Source organism: Bos indicus x Bos taurus, chromosome 29 (genome assembly GCF_003369695.1).
Source record: "Bos indicus x Bos taurus breed Angus x Brahman F1 hybrid chromosome 29, Bos_hybrid_MaternalHap_v2.0, whole genome shotgun sequence".
In the NCBI taxonomy this organism is placed as follows: domain Eukaryota; kingdom Metazoa; phylum Chordata; class Mammalia; order Artiodactyla; family Bovidae; genus Bos; species Bos indicus x Bos taurus.
In genome coordinates, this window is record NC_040104.1 from 13,627,597 (window position 1) to 13,641,623 (window position 14,027).

The window sequence follows — 14,027 nt, forward strand, 5'->3', positions numbered from 1 at the left end:
TCGTGGTTTTGCCTCTGGCCACCCAGTTCCTCTGCATATCCTGCGGTTCATGGTTTGGGTGAAGGAGCAGCTTCTTGGTTTCCCTGGGAACAGGGGATGAGCAGGGTAGCTGGACTGTGCCCTCCCTGGGCCTCCCTGTGGACTGGCAGCATCGCTGGGAAACTCCAGTTAGTCTTTAACAGATGATGAACATGGGCTCAGGGGTCCCTTCCACCCAAGCTGCCCCTCTCTCACTTCAGTGTCCTTCTGTGATCCCAGGAAAGATGGAAACGCTGAAAGACAAGACCCTGGAGGAGCTGGAGGAGATGCAGAACGACCCGGAGGCCATCGACCGACTGGCCCAGGACTCCCCGGAGGTAGGGGAGGCTGTCATGGGGCCAGAGATGGCGGATGGGACTGGGTCCCTCCTCAGGGATGCTGGCTTGTTGGGAGTTTGGGCCAGGTCTCTTTCCCTTTTCTGTGGCCTTCTCCCTGATTTGGGCCCATCCAGAGGAGCCCCTGGGGTCTCAGTCCGGTTCCTGAGCCCTCTGGGAGTTCTGGGGAAGGGGGAAGGGCAGGGCCAGGGAGCCCAGGGCCCCAGCCAACTCTGGCTCCCAGTGTCTTCAGGGACCCACGTGCCCACTGAGCCCCTACCCTGTTGCTCCATCCTGGCTTTGGAGGCATTTCTAAAAACACTGGGTCTGTCGTGTAGCCACCTTTTGCCTACAACCTTGTTTGGCCCTGCATCTCTAGGAGAGCCGTTCTGGGACTGGGATTAGTTCATCTCCTGTTTAATCCGTTTCAGTCATAACACACACCTAATCACCTACAGCTCCTAGTCACCACCCTCACGGGAATAAGCCACCTTCTGAAAGTACAGAGCTTTACATTTTATAAAGGGCGCCTTCCCTTCGCCTTGACCCTGTGACTCCCCTGCAAGGTCAAAGAGGTCAGTTGACCAGATGTGGCTGCAGAGCGGGCCGTGCCCATGGCCATGCCTTGAGTGGCCGCAGTCCGCACGCCGTCGCCTCCTGCCCCTGATGGTTGGGAGACACGGACATTTCGGCGAGATCATTGATCGACCTTTGGCATGTGCTTCTGTCTTTGCTGATGAACCATGCCGTTTGTCTCTTCTGTATATTCACAGTGTCTGACCCCAGAAAAGGGAAGCCTAGCCATCCAACTTCTCCTGCCTCTGCCTCTGCAGACCTCTTCCCTCTGTGAGGGGCTGTGCAGCCAGACCTGCTCCTGGCTCCTTCCTTGCCGGTGCTCCGGCTGCCCCACCACCCCTCTGCCTGCAAGAGCAGCCTTCGCCAAGGCTGGAGGGCACGGGGTGCAGGGCAGGGTGTGAGGAGAGGCCCGGGGCCCAGATGTGGTACGTCCAGCCACCCAGAGCGAGGCTGGTCTTGGTTAAACTCCAAGGCTGCCTCCTAGAGAGAGAGAGGCTGTGGGCTCAGCCAGGGCCCAGCTCTAAGCTAACTCGATGCCGGCCTTCATCCCCTGTCTTCACGTGTTAAACACCAAGTGCTTTTCCAGTCTGCCACGAGCACAGTGTGACAGGAACGCCAAGGCCTGTTTTCAAGGGCACAGAACTTCGTAGAAACAGGCCAAATTACATAATGGGAGGTGTGACGAAGCACAGAATCACAGAAAATGTCAGCAGAAACAGCCTCGTGGGCAAAAGGCAAGTTGAGTTTGTGACATGCAGCTGTGCCTGACTAATTGATTTGAATTCTCGGAAGGGAAGAACACTCACAGGATCGCGGGGAAGTGAAGAATGAGATCTGTAGACTCATGAGACCCTGTGGACAGGGTTCCTCCCATGGGCTGTGAGACATGAACATCACTGTGGGATTCGAGGAGGGATAGGAGCTCACTGAGTTTGGGCTGTGGACGTTGCTTGGAGAAAAGAGCAGGGGACCGCCGTCCCTGTGGAACTGTGTGTGTTCTGGGGTCTTCTGGGTGGGGTGCTTGAACTGTCTTATTGACCTCTTATAATGGGGGTCAAGGGCTTCATTGTGAACTCCTGATGGAAAAAGATTTGGGGGAGGCTCTGGGGAGAGGGGCCAGAAACAGGTAGGACCAGGTTTAGGGGAAAGTGTCCAGCATAGATTTACTGGCTAAAACCCAGGGAAAAGGCAGTGGTGATATAAAGAGGACACATCTGGGGAGATCTGGGGCCCCTTAAGGGGCAGCTGAGCCGGGCACTTCAGGCACCCCTCTGGGTCTGCCACATAAGAGAAGGAAAGCTTTCACGGCTGATGAAAATGAGATTGGAACCCCACAGTGCGGGCGTCCTGAGTCAGAGCCCTTGCTGAGCCACTCCAGAGGGTATTTGTGACAGCCAGGTGAGGGGGCAGACCCGGGAGGCCATGGCCAGGCCCCACAATTTCTGGTAGCCATGGCAGTCCTCTTTCCAGTCTGGAGCTCAAAGGGCAAGCTCCCAGCCCACCCCAGAGCACAGGGCTCCAGGCCCCCCGAAACCCCCTCCTCTAGGACGGCCACGGCTTCCTGCGTCTGCTCGGGGTCGAGCCAGTCAGGTGGGGCTCGCCATGTGCACACCATGGTGGAGAAGCTGCTCAGTGGTTCCTGAGGGAAGCCAGTCTTGCCGAGCTGCGCCCTGAACCCAGCTGGGGCTCAGAGTGGCGTGTAGTCACCCTGGTGACATGCTGGTGTGTAGTCCCTGCTCCTGCAGGGCTGTGGGTCTGTTTCTCCACCCTCCTCTCCCTGATAAATGGATGGGGCTTCAGGTCAGAGCGGGTCTGGGAAGGGTTTCTGAGGCTGCCACCTCACGGGCTGGTGACCACAAGGGACCTCGCTGAGGGGAAGAGCGCCACTCAGCCTGGGGACGTGGTTTCAGCCAGGCTTGTGCAGGGGCTCACCTGAGGACTCCCCTCCAGTTCTCCAGGGGGCCCCCTGTTAGCTCATCTGCGTAGCTTCTCTGCAGGACACACACGTGGAGGAGTCAGGGCAGGTCTGTCTGGAATCGGTGTCTCAGGCTGGCCCTGGCTTTCCCACTCCTCAGACTAACTTTATTTGGGGGCCTCCTTGTGTGTCCAGCCTGTGTTCTGGCCTTGCGTTAGTGCGTCTCAGAGGAGGTCTCTTGCCTCTGAATCCTGGGCGTGAGTCGTTGGCTCTTTTGGTCCCTTCCTTCCTAGGAAGCCTCTGACTCTCCCTGCCCCCTCCCTGGAGCTCCACACAGCCCACAGCAGGCTCCTCAGCTCGTCACATGTCCCTCAGTGCCAGCTCCCCACGTGCCTCTGCCACAGAGGCTGTTGGGTTAAGGTTTTGTGGGGCATCTGGGTCAGAGTGCTTTGCTCAGAGTTTGAACCCAGGTCCATCTGACTCTGGGCTTCCCAGGGGGCACTAGTGGTAAAGAATCGGCCTGCCAATACAGGAGACTTAAGAGACATAGGTTTGATCCTTGGGTTGGGAAGATCCCCTAGAGAAGGGCATGGCAACCCACTCCCTTGGAGTGGCCTGGAGAATCCCATGAACAGAGGAGCCTGGCCAGCTACAGTCCACAGTGTCACACAGAGTGGGACGCGACTGAAGCGACTTAGTATGCACTTAACATGCCATCTGACTCTAACTAGGGGCTGAGTGTTGCCTGGCTTCCCCTCTGTAAGCAACAGGTCCCAGGAGCCCCTGGCCCAGCCCACCGGGAGCTGAGTGGCAGGTCTCATGGTGAGGTGTCTTGTCCTGTAGGTCCAGGATCTGCAGCTGGAGCGGGAGATGGCGCTGGCCACCAACCGCAGCCTGGCCGAACGGAACCTGGAGTTCCAGGGTCCACTGGAGATCAGCCGCTCAAACCTCTCAGACAAGTACCAGGAGCTCCGGAAGCTGGTGGAGCGGTACCAGGAGCAGAAGGCGAAGCTGGGTAGGCGGCCAGCCCCGGGAATGTGCACCAGGGGTGCCTCTCTTCACTCAGGGTCCATCTCTTCACTCAGGGTCCCTGTTCCCCATGGAGCTAGGGGAGCTGCTGGAATCTCCTAGAAAAACAGATTCCCTCTCCCTCCCCAGGACAGGAAGGGGCCAGCAATTACTGCAGGTTACCACATCCCCAGCCTGGCTAAGTGCTTTAGCAGCCATCTAAGGGTAGGTCCTGTCATTGTTCTCGTGCCGTAGATGAGAGGAGTGAGACTCAGAGAGATGCCGGAGCTTGGCCAGGGCTCCATGGCTACATAGAGGTGGAGCTGGGATTTGAATCTGGAGAGCCTGGTCTGGGCTTTCTGTGTCCCAGCCTGCTGTCTGAGGAGGTGAGGGGCATCTGGTCCTCAAGGTGGAGGACTTGATGCTCAAAGTAACCCCCTGGGCAGATTAGGCTGGGTGGGCAGAGCCTGAGGCCTCTTGCTTTTCCAGCCAGCATGGGGAGCTGGGGATCCAGGGAGCCAGGGTCTGTTCACTGAGCTCCTGTCAGCTCAGGAAGCTGACCAGAGGGAACCGACAGAAGGGAGTTCTGCTGAGACCCCAGGGCAGAGGCAGGTTCCCTGGCACATCGGACTCTCCAGGACCCTTGCCGAAACCTCGGCCTCTCTCACAGCATCAAGAGGCACTTTTGAAATGTTAACCTTTCTGCCCTCCCTTCCAGAGAAGTTCTCCTCAGCACTGCAGCTAGGGACCTTGTTGGACCTTCTGCAGATTGAAAGCATGAAGATTGAAGAAGAGTCCGAGGTGAGGCAGCTGTTGACACCCGGTCTTCCTTGCAGAGTCGGCCCCTGCAGCAGATGAACGCTGACTGGGTGGACACCGGCTCCATGGCCACTAGCGCAGCCTAGCCAGGGGCTGTGGGGCCTGGCAGCGCCTTCCACCCAGAGCCGGTCTGCACACAGAGAGTGAAGAGAGGCCAGAGGGCAGCAGAAGAGACCAGGCAGCCCCAGGAGAGGGGAGAAGCCGGGGGTCCCGCTCCTCAGGAACAAGAGCTCTTGTCCTGAGTACCCGCGTCTGCAGGGCGCAGGACCGGGCTCTAGTAGATGGCAGAGGTGAAAGGTCCCTCCACCTGTAGTCCCCGTGGAGGCCCTTTTGGATGCAGGGAACGGGAACCCAGTCTCACTAGTTGAAGCGGAAACGGATGGATGGCACAGCCGTGGGGCAGCTGCAGGCCTGGAGGGGGAAGGCAGTGAGCAGGTACCCTCGAGGGCTGAAGCCAGGCCGCCAACCCCTCCCTTCTCCTGGCAGCTCTCTCTTGCTTCCTTCTGGGCCCATCTTCACTCTCTATGGGCAGACTGGCTCTCTCCACATCTCTTTGCCCTCTGCCAAGCCCCTCAGCCCTGCCTGGGCTGGGTTGTGCTAGTGACCAGGGAGCCAGTGTTCACCTGGTCATTCAACACCCAATTTAGCATCTGGCATGAGCCTGGCATGATGGTGGGGTGGGGAACAGCAGTGGCTGTGACAGGTGGTCCCCACCCTCCGGGAGCTGACATCTTGGTGGGGGAGACAGGATAAATTAAACACATGCTTGTGTAATAATATATCACCAGTGAGAAGAGCCGTAGAGAGAAATTCCCAAAGCAAGGGACAAAGAAGGCCTGGCTGGGGTGGGGATGGGGGCTGCAGCTGACCTCTGACCCAGCGGTATTCAGGTGGCCTCCATCCCGGCAGACCTGATGCCACTGGAGCTTGTGTCTTCCAGGCCATGGCTGAGAAGTTCCTGGAGGGCGAGGTGCCCCTGGACACGTTCCTGGAGAATTTCTCCTCCATGAGAACACTGTCCCATCTGCGCCGGGTTCGCGTGGAGAAGCTCCAGGATGTGATGAAAAAGCCCAGGGCCTCCCTGGAGCCGGCCGGGGACACCCCTCCTCCGCGCCCTCCCCCGCCACTGCACCCTGGCCCCCAGACGACGCCCCCGCCAGCTGAAGACGCTCAGCCACAGCCTCCACAGCCCTCAGTGGTCCCTCCCTACCCTTTGCCCTACAGCCCCTCTCCAGGCATGCCCGTGGGCCCCACCGCCCATGGAGCGCTCCCGCCAGCTCCGTTCCCCGTGGTGTCCCAGCCTTCGTTTTCCTACAGTGGGCCTTTGGGGCCCCCGTACGCCGCAGCCCAGCCGGGAACCAGGGCCCCTTCAGGCTACTCCTGGTCCCCGCAGAGGAGCATGCCGCCCCGGCCGGGCTATCCTGTGGCCCCCACTGGTGCCTCTGGGCCCGGGTACCCTGTGGTGGGGGGCCGGGCCCCCAGTCCTGGTTATCCTCAGCAGCCCCCCTACCTCTCAACAGGAGGAAAACCTCCATACCCCACACAGCCCCAGCCCTCAGGCCCCCTCCAGCCCCCCTACCCCCCCGGGCCCGCTCCTCCCTATGGGTTCCCCCCGCCTCAGGGTCCCACCTGGCCTGGCTATTAGGCACAGTCCTGGCCCTCAGCCCTTCCCTACTCCCACCTGTACCACAGCCTTCAGCCCACCCCTTGCTGAGATTCGAGGCTAAATTGGAAGTGGAGTTGGCTCCACGTGGACTCATGTTGCGCCCGGGAGCCTGAGGGGACCCAACTGGGAGCGCACCGGCTGACCAGGCACTGTGACTGGCTTGGCCACACCAGGCGGTCCCAGGGCCTGCGGGCCTCCCAGGGGAAAGGAGGACCTGGCTTCCATGGCTGGCTGTAGCTCTCCTGGTGCTCGCCAGGCAGGAAGTTCAGTCCTCCCCGTGTGCCCGCACCTGTGGACATCTCCTGGTGACTGCACAGACTCACGGATGCCTGAACCCAGTGCGGAGTTATCTCAGCGAGGGGCTGGCTGGCCCCTGCTCACCCCCTCCCTCTTCTCTGGGATTTAGCAAGTGCAACCACGGTGCCCACTCTAAAAGAGGCAGTTCTCTGTGTCTCTTGGTGCATTCAAGGATGGCCCACCGCACGTTCCATGTCAGAGTTGGATCAGGGGGAGAGAACAGAGTTAGGCAAAACAATGAGTGATTTTCACATCACATAAAGCCATAACAGGACTCTGACAGACTGATGTCAGGTCAGCTTGTACTTTGTGCTGCCGTTTGAACAGCAGCAGCAGTGCCCATGCAGGGAGCAGGCCGAGGATTGTGGAGGCGGATCCCAGACCTTGCTGGCCCTGGTTGGAGAATCCAGGGGCTGCCTTGGACCCTATGGCTGCAGGAGAGGGGGCAGTTCTGGTCCAGGAGACTGTGATCACATCAGGGGCTCATTTAGGAGCAGAAGGCCAGGTTGCCTCCCTGGCCACCTCTCTTGTCTGGGATCTCCCTGCTTCTGGTTGACTTCTGTGGCTCAGCCCCCTCCTGTCCACTCCTTTAGTGCCTTGAATCTCATCCATGGCAGCCCCCTCCCTTCCTTTGACTCTCTCCTGTAACTCTTCACGACCCCCTAAAGCCCTCCTAAGACGGACATCAAAAGATGCCCTAACAGTTACTTCCCCTGTGGTGCTTTGTAAAACACCATCACTATGTCGGAGTCATTTCTTTGCATCTCTCTTATCTTCAGAATGTAAAGGGCAGGGACTATGACTCTGAGCCACACACAGGCCCCACCATACTGGGGCTTTCAGCACCCAGTTCGGTAATAAAAAATGACAATAGACCAAAGGGGGTTGTGATGAATGAAGCATTACCTTGGTCATTACCAGATGTGAACCAGGTCTCAAGGGCAGACTCTGGAGCTGCTATCTGTTAGGAAGTCATGTGTGCCTTGAATTGTCCATTACCCGAGTACCCAGCACCTGGTGGGCCTGGGGTGCTGGGGGCCAAAGAGGAAACTCGACCTTCTGGTGCCTGCCCCTCCCGCCCCACCCCGCCCCGCCCCGCCCGGCCTGCGTGCCATCATAGGGTGCGTGCGATGAGATGCTCAGTCAGCCCTGTCAGTCCCTGACCAGTTGTGCTTGCTTCTCGTAAGTTATTTATACAGAGAAATCACTAATGGACTCTACTGGTTCGAGTACTTCTGTACTGGATGAGCGATCGCTGGTATGTTTGTATAATTAATTGCCATAATAAACTTTGATGAGTTACGAGTAGTGCTGTGTTAGTGTTAGTCGCTCAGTCGTGTCTGACTGTTTGCAACCCTATGGACTGTAGCCCGCCAGACTCTTCTCTCCATGAAGCTGCAGTGAATTTGAGAAGTGGCTGCCTGTGGGGGACATCGATTTTGTCAACTGAAAGGAAAATGTAAGACTTGTGGATTTCAGTTTTGCTTGGAGATCTTACGGCAGATTATAGCCTGAGAAACAAACCCCTAGTACCTCTGAAAATCTGCTCCAAAGAGGTAGGGGGAGAAGCCAGTATATATATTTTGACTAGGGAATAGGTGCTAGCAAGCACCTCTAGGTGTCACCCTACAGTTGTTCTAGCTCTTCTGCATGTCTCCGTTTCTGCCTTTAGCAGTCTAAAACCACTGTGGGCATGCAGACCCCTGGATGGCCAGTCTTCATGTGAAGGTCCCTGGACTAGCTAGTTTTTAAAAGTAACAAGTGGATTTCCCTGTGGGGCTGCTGGATATCATGAGGATTCGCCTTCACCAGTTCTTTTCATTTCTCAGTTGCCTGAGAAGGTCATGAATAGCTGGTGAGAGCTCTGTCCCTTATCTTTGGAGCTTAAAGGCCTTGTATGGTATCTTCACTTTTTTCCGGACAAACCCCATTAAACTGCCAATTTGGTGAAAGATGTCAGGCCAACTGCCTACCTAATCACCCCGTCCAAACCTCAGTGTCTCTCAACTGGACGATTTCCTCAGTGTCTTTCAGCTGAGCCCTTTCTTTGTATCTTTCAAGTGAGAAATCAGGTACCTTTTTATCTTCTACCAAATTGAACTCAGGATTGTCAGCCAAGATGAGAGCTCTGAGGCTCAGGAGAGTCACCCAGTATTCTGGACTAGTGGGAAGGCAGCAGGTTCAAGGGGCCCTTGTTGGTACCAGGGCTCTAGATCCTTGGAGAATATCAGGTGAAGGAGACAAGTCTGCTGTGGGTCCCTTTGTGGTCATCCAAACTGTCAACTGACAGAAAAATGCACAGTGTAAGAGCTGTGGGTTTGTTTTATTGAGGCTCCTTACTATAGAGTGACTATTACTCAGGAAACAGCCTCTCAGTAGCTCAGAGAAGCCAGTATAGATATGGTTTTGGCTTGGGAATGTATGCAGTCAGGCACATATCTTGGTTAAAAAGAAAAAATGTGACTGTTAGTTGTGATGATCAGATAGCTCAGTTAATGATTTTAGTGTTTTTCTATGCACAAAAAGTGAAAGTGAAAGTCGCTCAGTCATGTCCAACTCTTTGCAACCTCATGGACTGTACCATCCATGGAATTCTCCAGGCCAGAATAATGGGGTGGGTGTAGCCTTTCCCTTCTCCAAGGGATCTTGCCAACTCAGGGATCAAACCCAGGTCTCCTGCATTGCAGGGGGATTCTTTTTTTGTTTGTTTTTAATTTATTTATTTTAATTGGAGGCTAGTTACTTTACAATATTGTAGTGGTTTTGTCATACATTGACATGAATCAGCCATGGGTGTACATGTTCCCCATCCTGAACCCCCCTCCCACCTCCCTCCCCATCCCATCCCTCTGGGTCATCCCAGCACACCAGCCCTGAGCACCCTGTCTCATGCATCGAACCTGGACTGGCGATCTGTTTCACATATGATAATGTACATGTTTCAGTGCTATTCTCTCAAATCATCCCACCCTCACCTTCTCCCACAGAGTCCAAAAGATTTGTATACATCTGTGTCTCTTTTGCTGTCTCGCATATAGGGTTATCGTTACCATCTTTCTAAATTCCATATATATGCATTAGTATACTGTATTGGTGTTTTTCTTTCTGGCTTCACTCTGTATAATAGGCTCCAGTTTCATCCACCTCATTAGAACTGATTCAAATGTATTCTTTTTCATGGCTGAGTAATATTTCATTGTGTGTATGTACCACAGCTTTCTTATCCATTCGTCTGCTGATGGACATCTTGCAGGGGGATTCTTTACCAGCTGAGCCACCAGGGAAGCCCAAGAATACTGGAGTGGGTAGCCTTTCCCTTCTCCAGCAGATCTTCCTGACCCAGGAATCAAACTGGGGTCTCCTGTGTTGCAGGCAGATTCTTTACCAACTGAGCTAAGGTGCAAGAATCTGGGTCCATTAAAATTTTTTTCTGGGATTTCCCTGGTGGTCCAGTGGTTAACAGTCTGCTTGCCAATGCTGGGGACACAGGTTAGATCCCGGGTCCAGGAATTAAGATCCCACATGCCTCAGGGCGACTAAGCCCGCTTACCACAATTACCAAGCCCTCACACTCTAGAGTCCAAGCTGCACAAGAGAGGCCACTGCATTGAGAAGCAACTAAAGAAGAGCCCCCACTCTCCAAAACTAGAGACAGCCCTCACCAGCAATGAAGAGCCCTTGTGCCACAACGAAGACCCAGTACGGCCAAAAATGAACGGACAAACAAAGCTATGATTTGAAAAGAAAAGAACCGTAGCCTGTTTTCCAAAGTATGGAGTACCTTATCCTGTATGCCTTTCAGGGCGCACTGGCTAATGACTTAATCCGTGTAGAACTGGGCAGTGTTCTTTGTTTTGCGATTTCTTCCACAGCCTTCAGGGTCATGCTCTGCTGAAAGGCCTGTTGATTCACGTTCACAGAGCCCCATCTTTCTGCATATCGTCGCCTCTATTCCTTCACCCCCGGGGGGCTTGGCTCTTAGAGTATTTCCCTCTCTGGCTTTTGCTCTCTGGCTTTCTTTCCATCTGAGGCATTTTCAGATGGAGCCTGCACGCTTGCGGTGTCCTGGGTGCAGAGCTTGGGCAGTGCAAGGCCAGAGATGCCCACTAGGTGGTGAGTGAGCCTCATCGGTGCACAGGAGGGGCCCGTTACTGCCACCTGCTGAGCTGACCAGGACAGTCAGCCTGTCCGCCTGTCCAGGATCTCCAGCCGGGGTCCGAGTCTTCGCATCCCATTTCTAAACGGGGATGGAGGGGCAGCAGGCTGCTAAACTGGCTGTGGAGCCAAGATGTCTTCTGCCACCACCCAGCCTGCCTCCCTCTCCAGCTCCACCTGAGCTCAGCTTGATCATCGTGAGCCCTGGAAACACATCTTCTGCCTTTCAGCTGGAAGAGCAGCTTTGGTAGAGTCAGGAGACCAGGCTTCTGATGGACCCTTGAATCATCCCTTCTGCTTTTCCTTCCTTGCAAGGCGTCCTCATTAGGACAGGCTGCCTGTGGGTGATGCCCAGAGATGCTGAGAATCACCAGTCTTGAGTACTCAGTAGGGCCTCACCTTGTATTAACCTTGGCTGTGCATTATCTCATGGGCACCTCTCAGCAGCCCTTTGGCTCCCAAGTTTAAACAAAGGGAGGAGACTGCAGGGTGGGTGGTTCAGTGACCAAGTCACTCACCTGGAGGCATCAGGATGAGACATGCACCCAGCTCTGATCTGGCTGCTGAGATACCTTTGTGATTCCAGAAGTCATCAGGCCTCCTCGAGACACCACAGTCCTGAGAAAAGCCTGGGGAACCTAAGCTGCAAATCCACATACACTCTGGTCAGAGGGTTACGGTCCCTTCGCCCCTCCCAAACTCTGACCTTGCCTTGCAAGTGTGTTGGGGGCTGGGGATGTCAGAGCACCAGGGAGAGCTAGGAGACCCCTGAGCTGTGTAGGAAGCTGAGAATCTCACAGGGTGGTGGGAGGCACAATCAAGTCAGAGCTTTGGGTTGCTCCCAAAGTGGCAGCCAGGGGCACCCAGGGACTGGAGAGAGGAAGCACCACTTTCTAAGTGGCTTGATGGAGAGTGAGGCTGGTCACTTGGGGCGGGCTGCCCCTGCTGCTCTTCACTCTGGCTCTCAGGCCCTCCCCCTGCGCCCACCCCCGCCCTGCATCCGCCACATGAAATCACTGGGCGTCCTCTGCCAGACCGCAGTGGGCCTCTCACTGTGTGTGGTCTGCTCGGGGCCAGAACCTAAGTGTCAAGTTCAGAGCCTCACAGAGATTCCTTGCTCGGTGAAAAGGATGCTTAGCTCTGTAAGCTGCCATGAGGCCATCTGAAATGTCCTTTTAGGGTAGTCCCATTCAGCACTCCCAGACCCTAGATGCATGACAGGTTTGGAGCTAGACCCGGTTCTTGGTTGTCAGAGTGAGCTTTTTTTTAGGGTCCCCAGTGTCCTAGACATAACATGAGGAGAATGTGCTAGGAGAATGAGGAGAATCTGGTTGCCCATGAGAGTCAGGTGGATGACATGCTTCAGGGGAGTGGGCTGGGGTAGGGGGGTTACATAGGTGGATGCCACCCTCTCTGGCTGACGTAGAGGGGTGAAGGATAGGGGGTGGGGCTGCAGTGTGGACCCAGGGTGGGCCCAGGTCACAGCGGGGCATCCTCCAAGTCTGAGGGAGACCCCGTGAGCTTCTCATCACAGGAGCAGCACTGACCAGCAGCCTGTGGGCTGTGTCTGCCCACCACGGCTGGAAGCGGACAGAGGCACCTCCGAGGCTTGGATAGCTCCCTCTCAGTTGCTTAACCAAATGTTCCTTCTGGACATGTATCACCCAACCCCCTTTCTGCTCAAAGGCAGTTTTTTGGGGGGAAAGTGTGCTTTTAAAGTAGGCCGAGATAGCTATGAGGCCACCAAATGGTGGCCAAGCTAGAGATGCAAGAGCTTTTGCCCAGAAAAGGGGCTGGTAAGAGACATGTGGTGCCCCGGGGCCCTTTGCACCCCAGTTCCCTTTGGAGGATCCTCCCTTCTGAGGAGGGTCTCCAGGACAGGAGTCTCTGCCAGGTGACTCCTAGCCCCCAGGTGACTGGGTGTCCCTGTTTCTGGATTCCCGGCATGGTCAGGGGTAGGGCCATTCCCTGGGCTCTCCCATAATGGAGTCCTCAGTAGGGGTCGGGTGGGAGGTCTGGTTGGAGGGTATTGGTGGGGACAAGGGGCTGGCTTGGCTCTCTGGCATGCTTGTGCCCCTCCAGCTCCCTCTCTGCGAGCACACCCCTCACCCCCGCCATGTCCTTCTAGAAACTTCCTTTTGCTCTTCCAGAGTTGGCTTTTGTGAATTGGGCCGTTGATATCTGTTGCTCCCAGTGGACACGGGGCCAAATCATGTGGAGAAATGCCCAGCCCCGAAATGTCTTCTCAGGTCACTGTCTGATTACCAGGGGGCAACGAGACCTGAGCCAGCCTCTGCCTTCACTAGGCCCTTAAGTTCCAGGTCAGCTATTCTCCTCTGGTGCATCGTTAAGAAAACCTGGGCACTGCAGGGTTAAGTATGTCTAGGCTCTCTGGGCCCACATAGTCAAAGCTATGGTTTTTCCAATAGTCATGTTCAGATGTGAGAGCTGGATCATTAAGAAGGCTGAGCACCGAAGAATTGATGCTTTCAAATTATGGTGCTGGAGAAGACTTTTGAGAGTCCCTTGGACTGCAAGGAGATCAAACCAATCATATCCTAAAGGAAATCAACCCTGAATATTCATTGGAAGGACTGATGCTGAAGCTGAAGCTCCAATACTTCGGCCACCCGACGCAAAGAGCTGACTCATTGGAAAAGACCCTGATGCTGGGAAAGATTGAAGGCAGGAGGAGAAGGGACTACAGGGGATGAGATGGTTGGAAGGCATCATCGACTCAATGGACATGAGTTTCAGCAAGCTCCGGGAGATGGTGAAGGAAGGGAAGCCTGGTGTGCTGCAGTCCGTGGGGTCACAAAGAGTTGGACACGACTGAGCAACTGAACAACAAAGGCTCTCTGCAGGATGCTGCTGCTGCTGCTGCTAAGTCACTTCAGTCGTGTCCGACTCTGTGCGACCCCATAGACGGCAGCCCATCAGGCTCCACCGTCCCTGGGATTCTCCAGGCAAGAACACTGGAGTGGGTTGCCATTTCCTTCTCCAATGCATGAAAGTGAAAAGTGAAAGTGAAGTCGCTCAGTCCTGTCCGACTCTTAGCGACCCCATGGACTGCAGCCCACCAGGCTCCTCTGTCCATGGGATTTTCCAGGCAAGAGTACTAGGGGACCATTTCAGTTAAGGCAATTATTTAGCCCAAGGAAATGTTCAGTTCTGGTCTCTGACTCTCAGGTTAGGCGGTTACCTAATTGGCAGAAACTATTTTGCACTTTTAATAGCT

The 14,027-nt window shown here is 55.3% G+C and overlaps 1 protein-coding gene across 2 annotated transcripts in view; it reads left to right on the plus strand.

Moving 5' to 3' along the window:
* The window catches only part of VPS37C (VPS37C, ESCRT-I subunit), a 30,272-nt gene extending 22,330 nt beyond the window's left edge, over positions 1–7,942 (plus strand). For both annotated transcript variants that reach the window (XM_027531780.1, XM_027531781.1), the window contains exons 2-5: positions 259–356; positions 3,688–3,859; positions 4,571–4,653; positions 5,612–7,942. In XM_027531780.1, the coding sequence (XP_027387581.1) occupies positions 264–356; positions 3,688–3,859; positions 4,571–4,653; positions 5,612–6,316 (1,053 nt within the window). In that variant the 5' untranslated portion in view covers positions 259–263 and the 3' untranslated portion in view covers positions 6,317–7,942. The remainder of the gene's footprint in view (positions 1–258; positions 357–3,687; positions 3,860–4,570; positions 4,654–5,611) is intronic.
* The last annotated feature ends 6,085 nt before the right edge of the window (positions 7,943–14,027 follow it).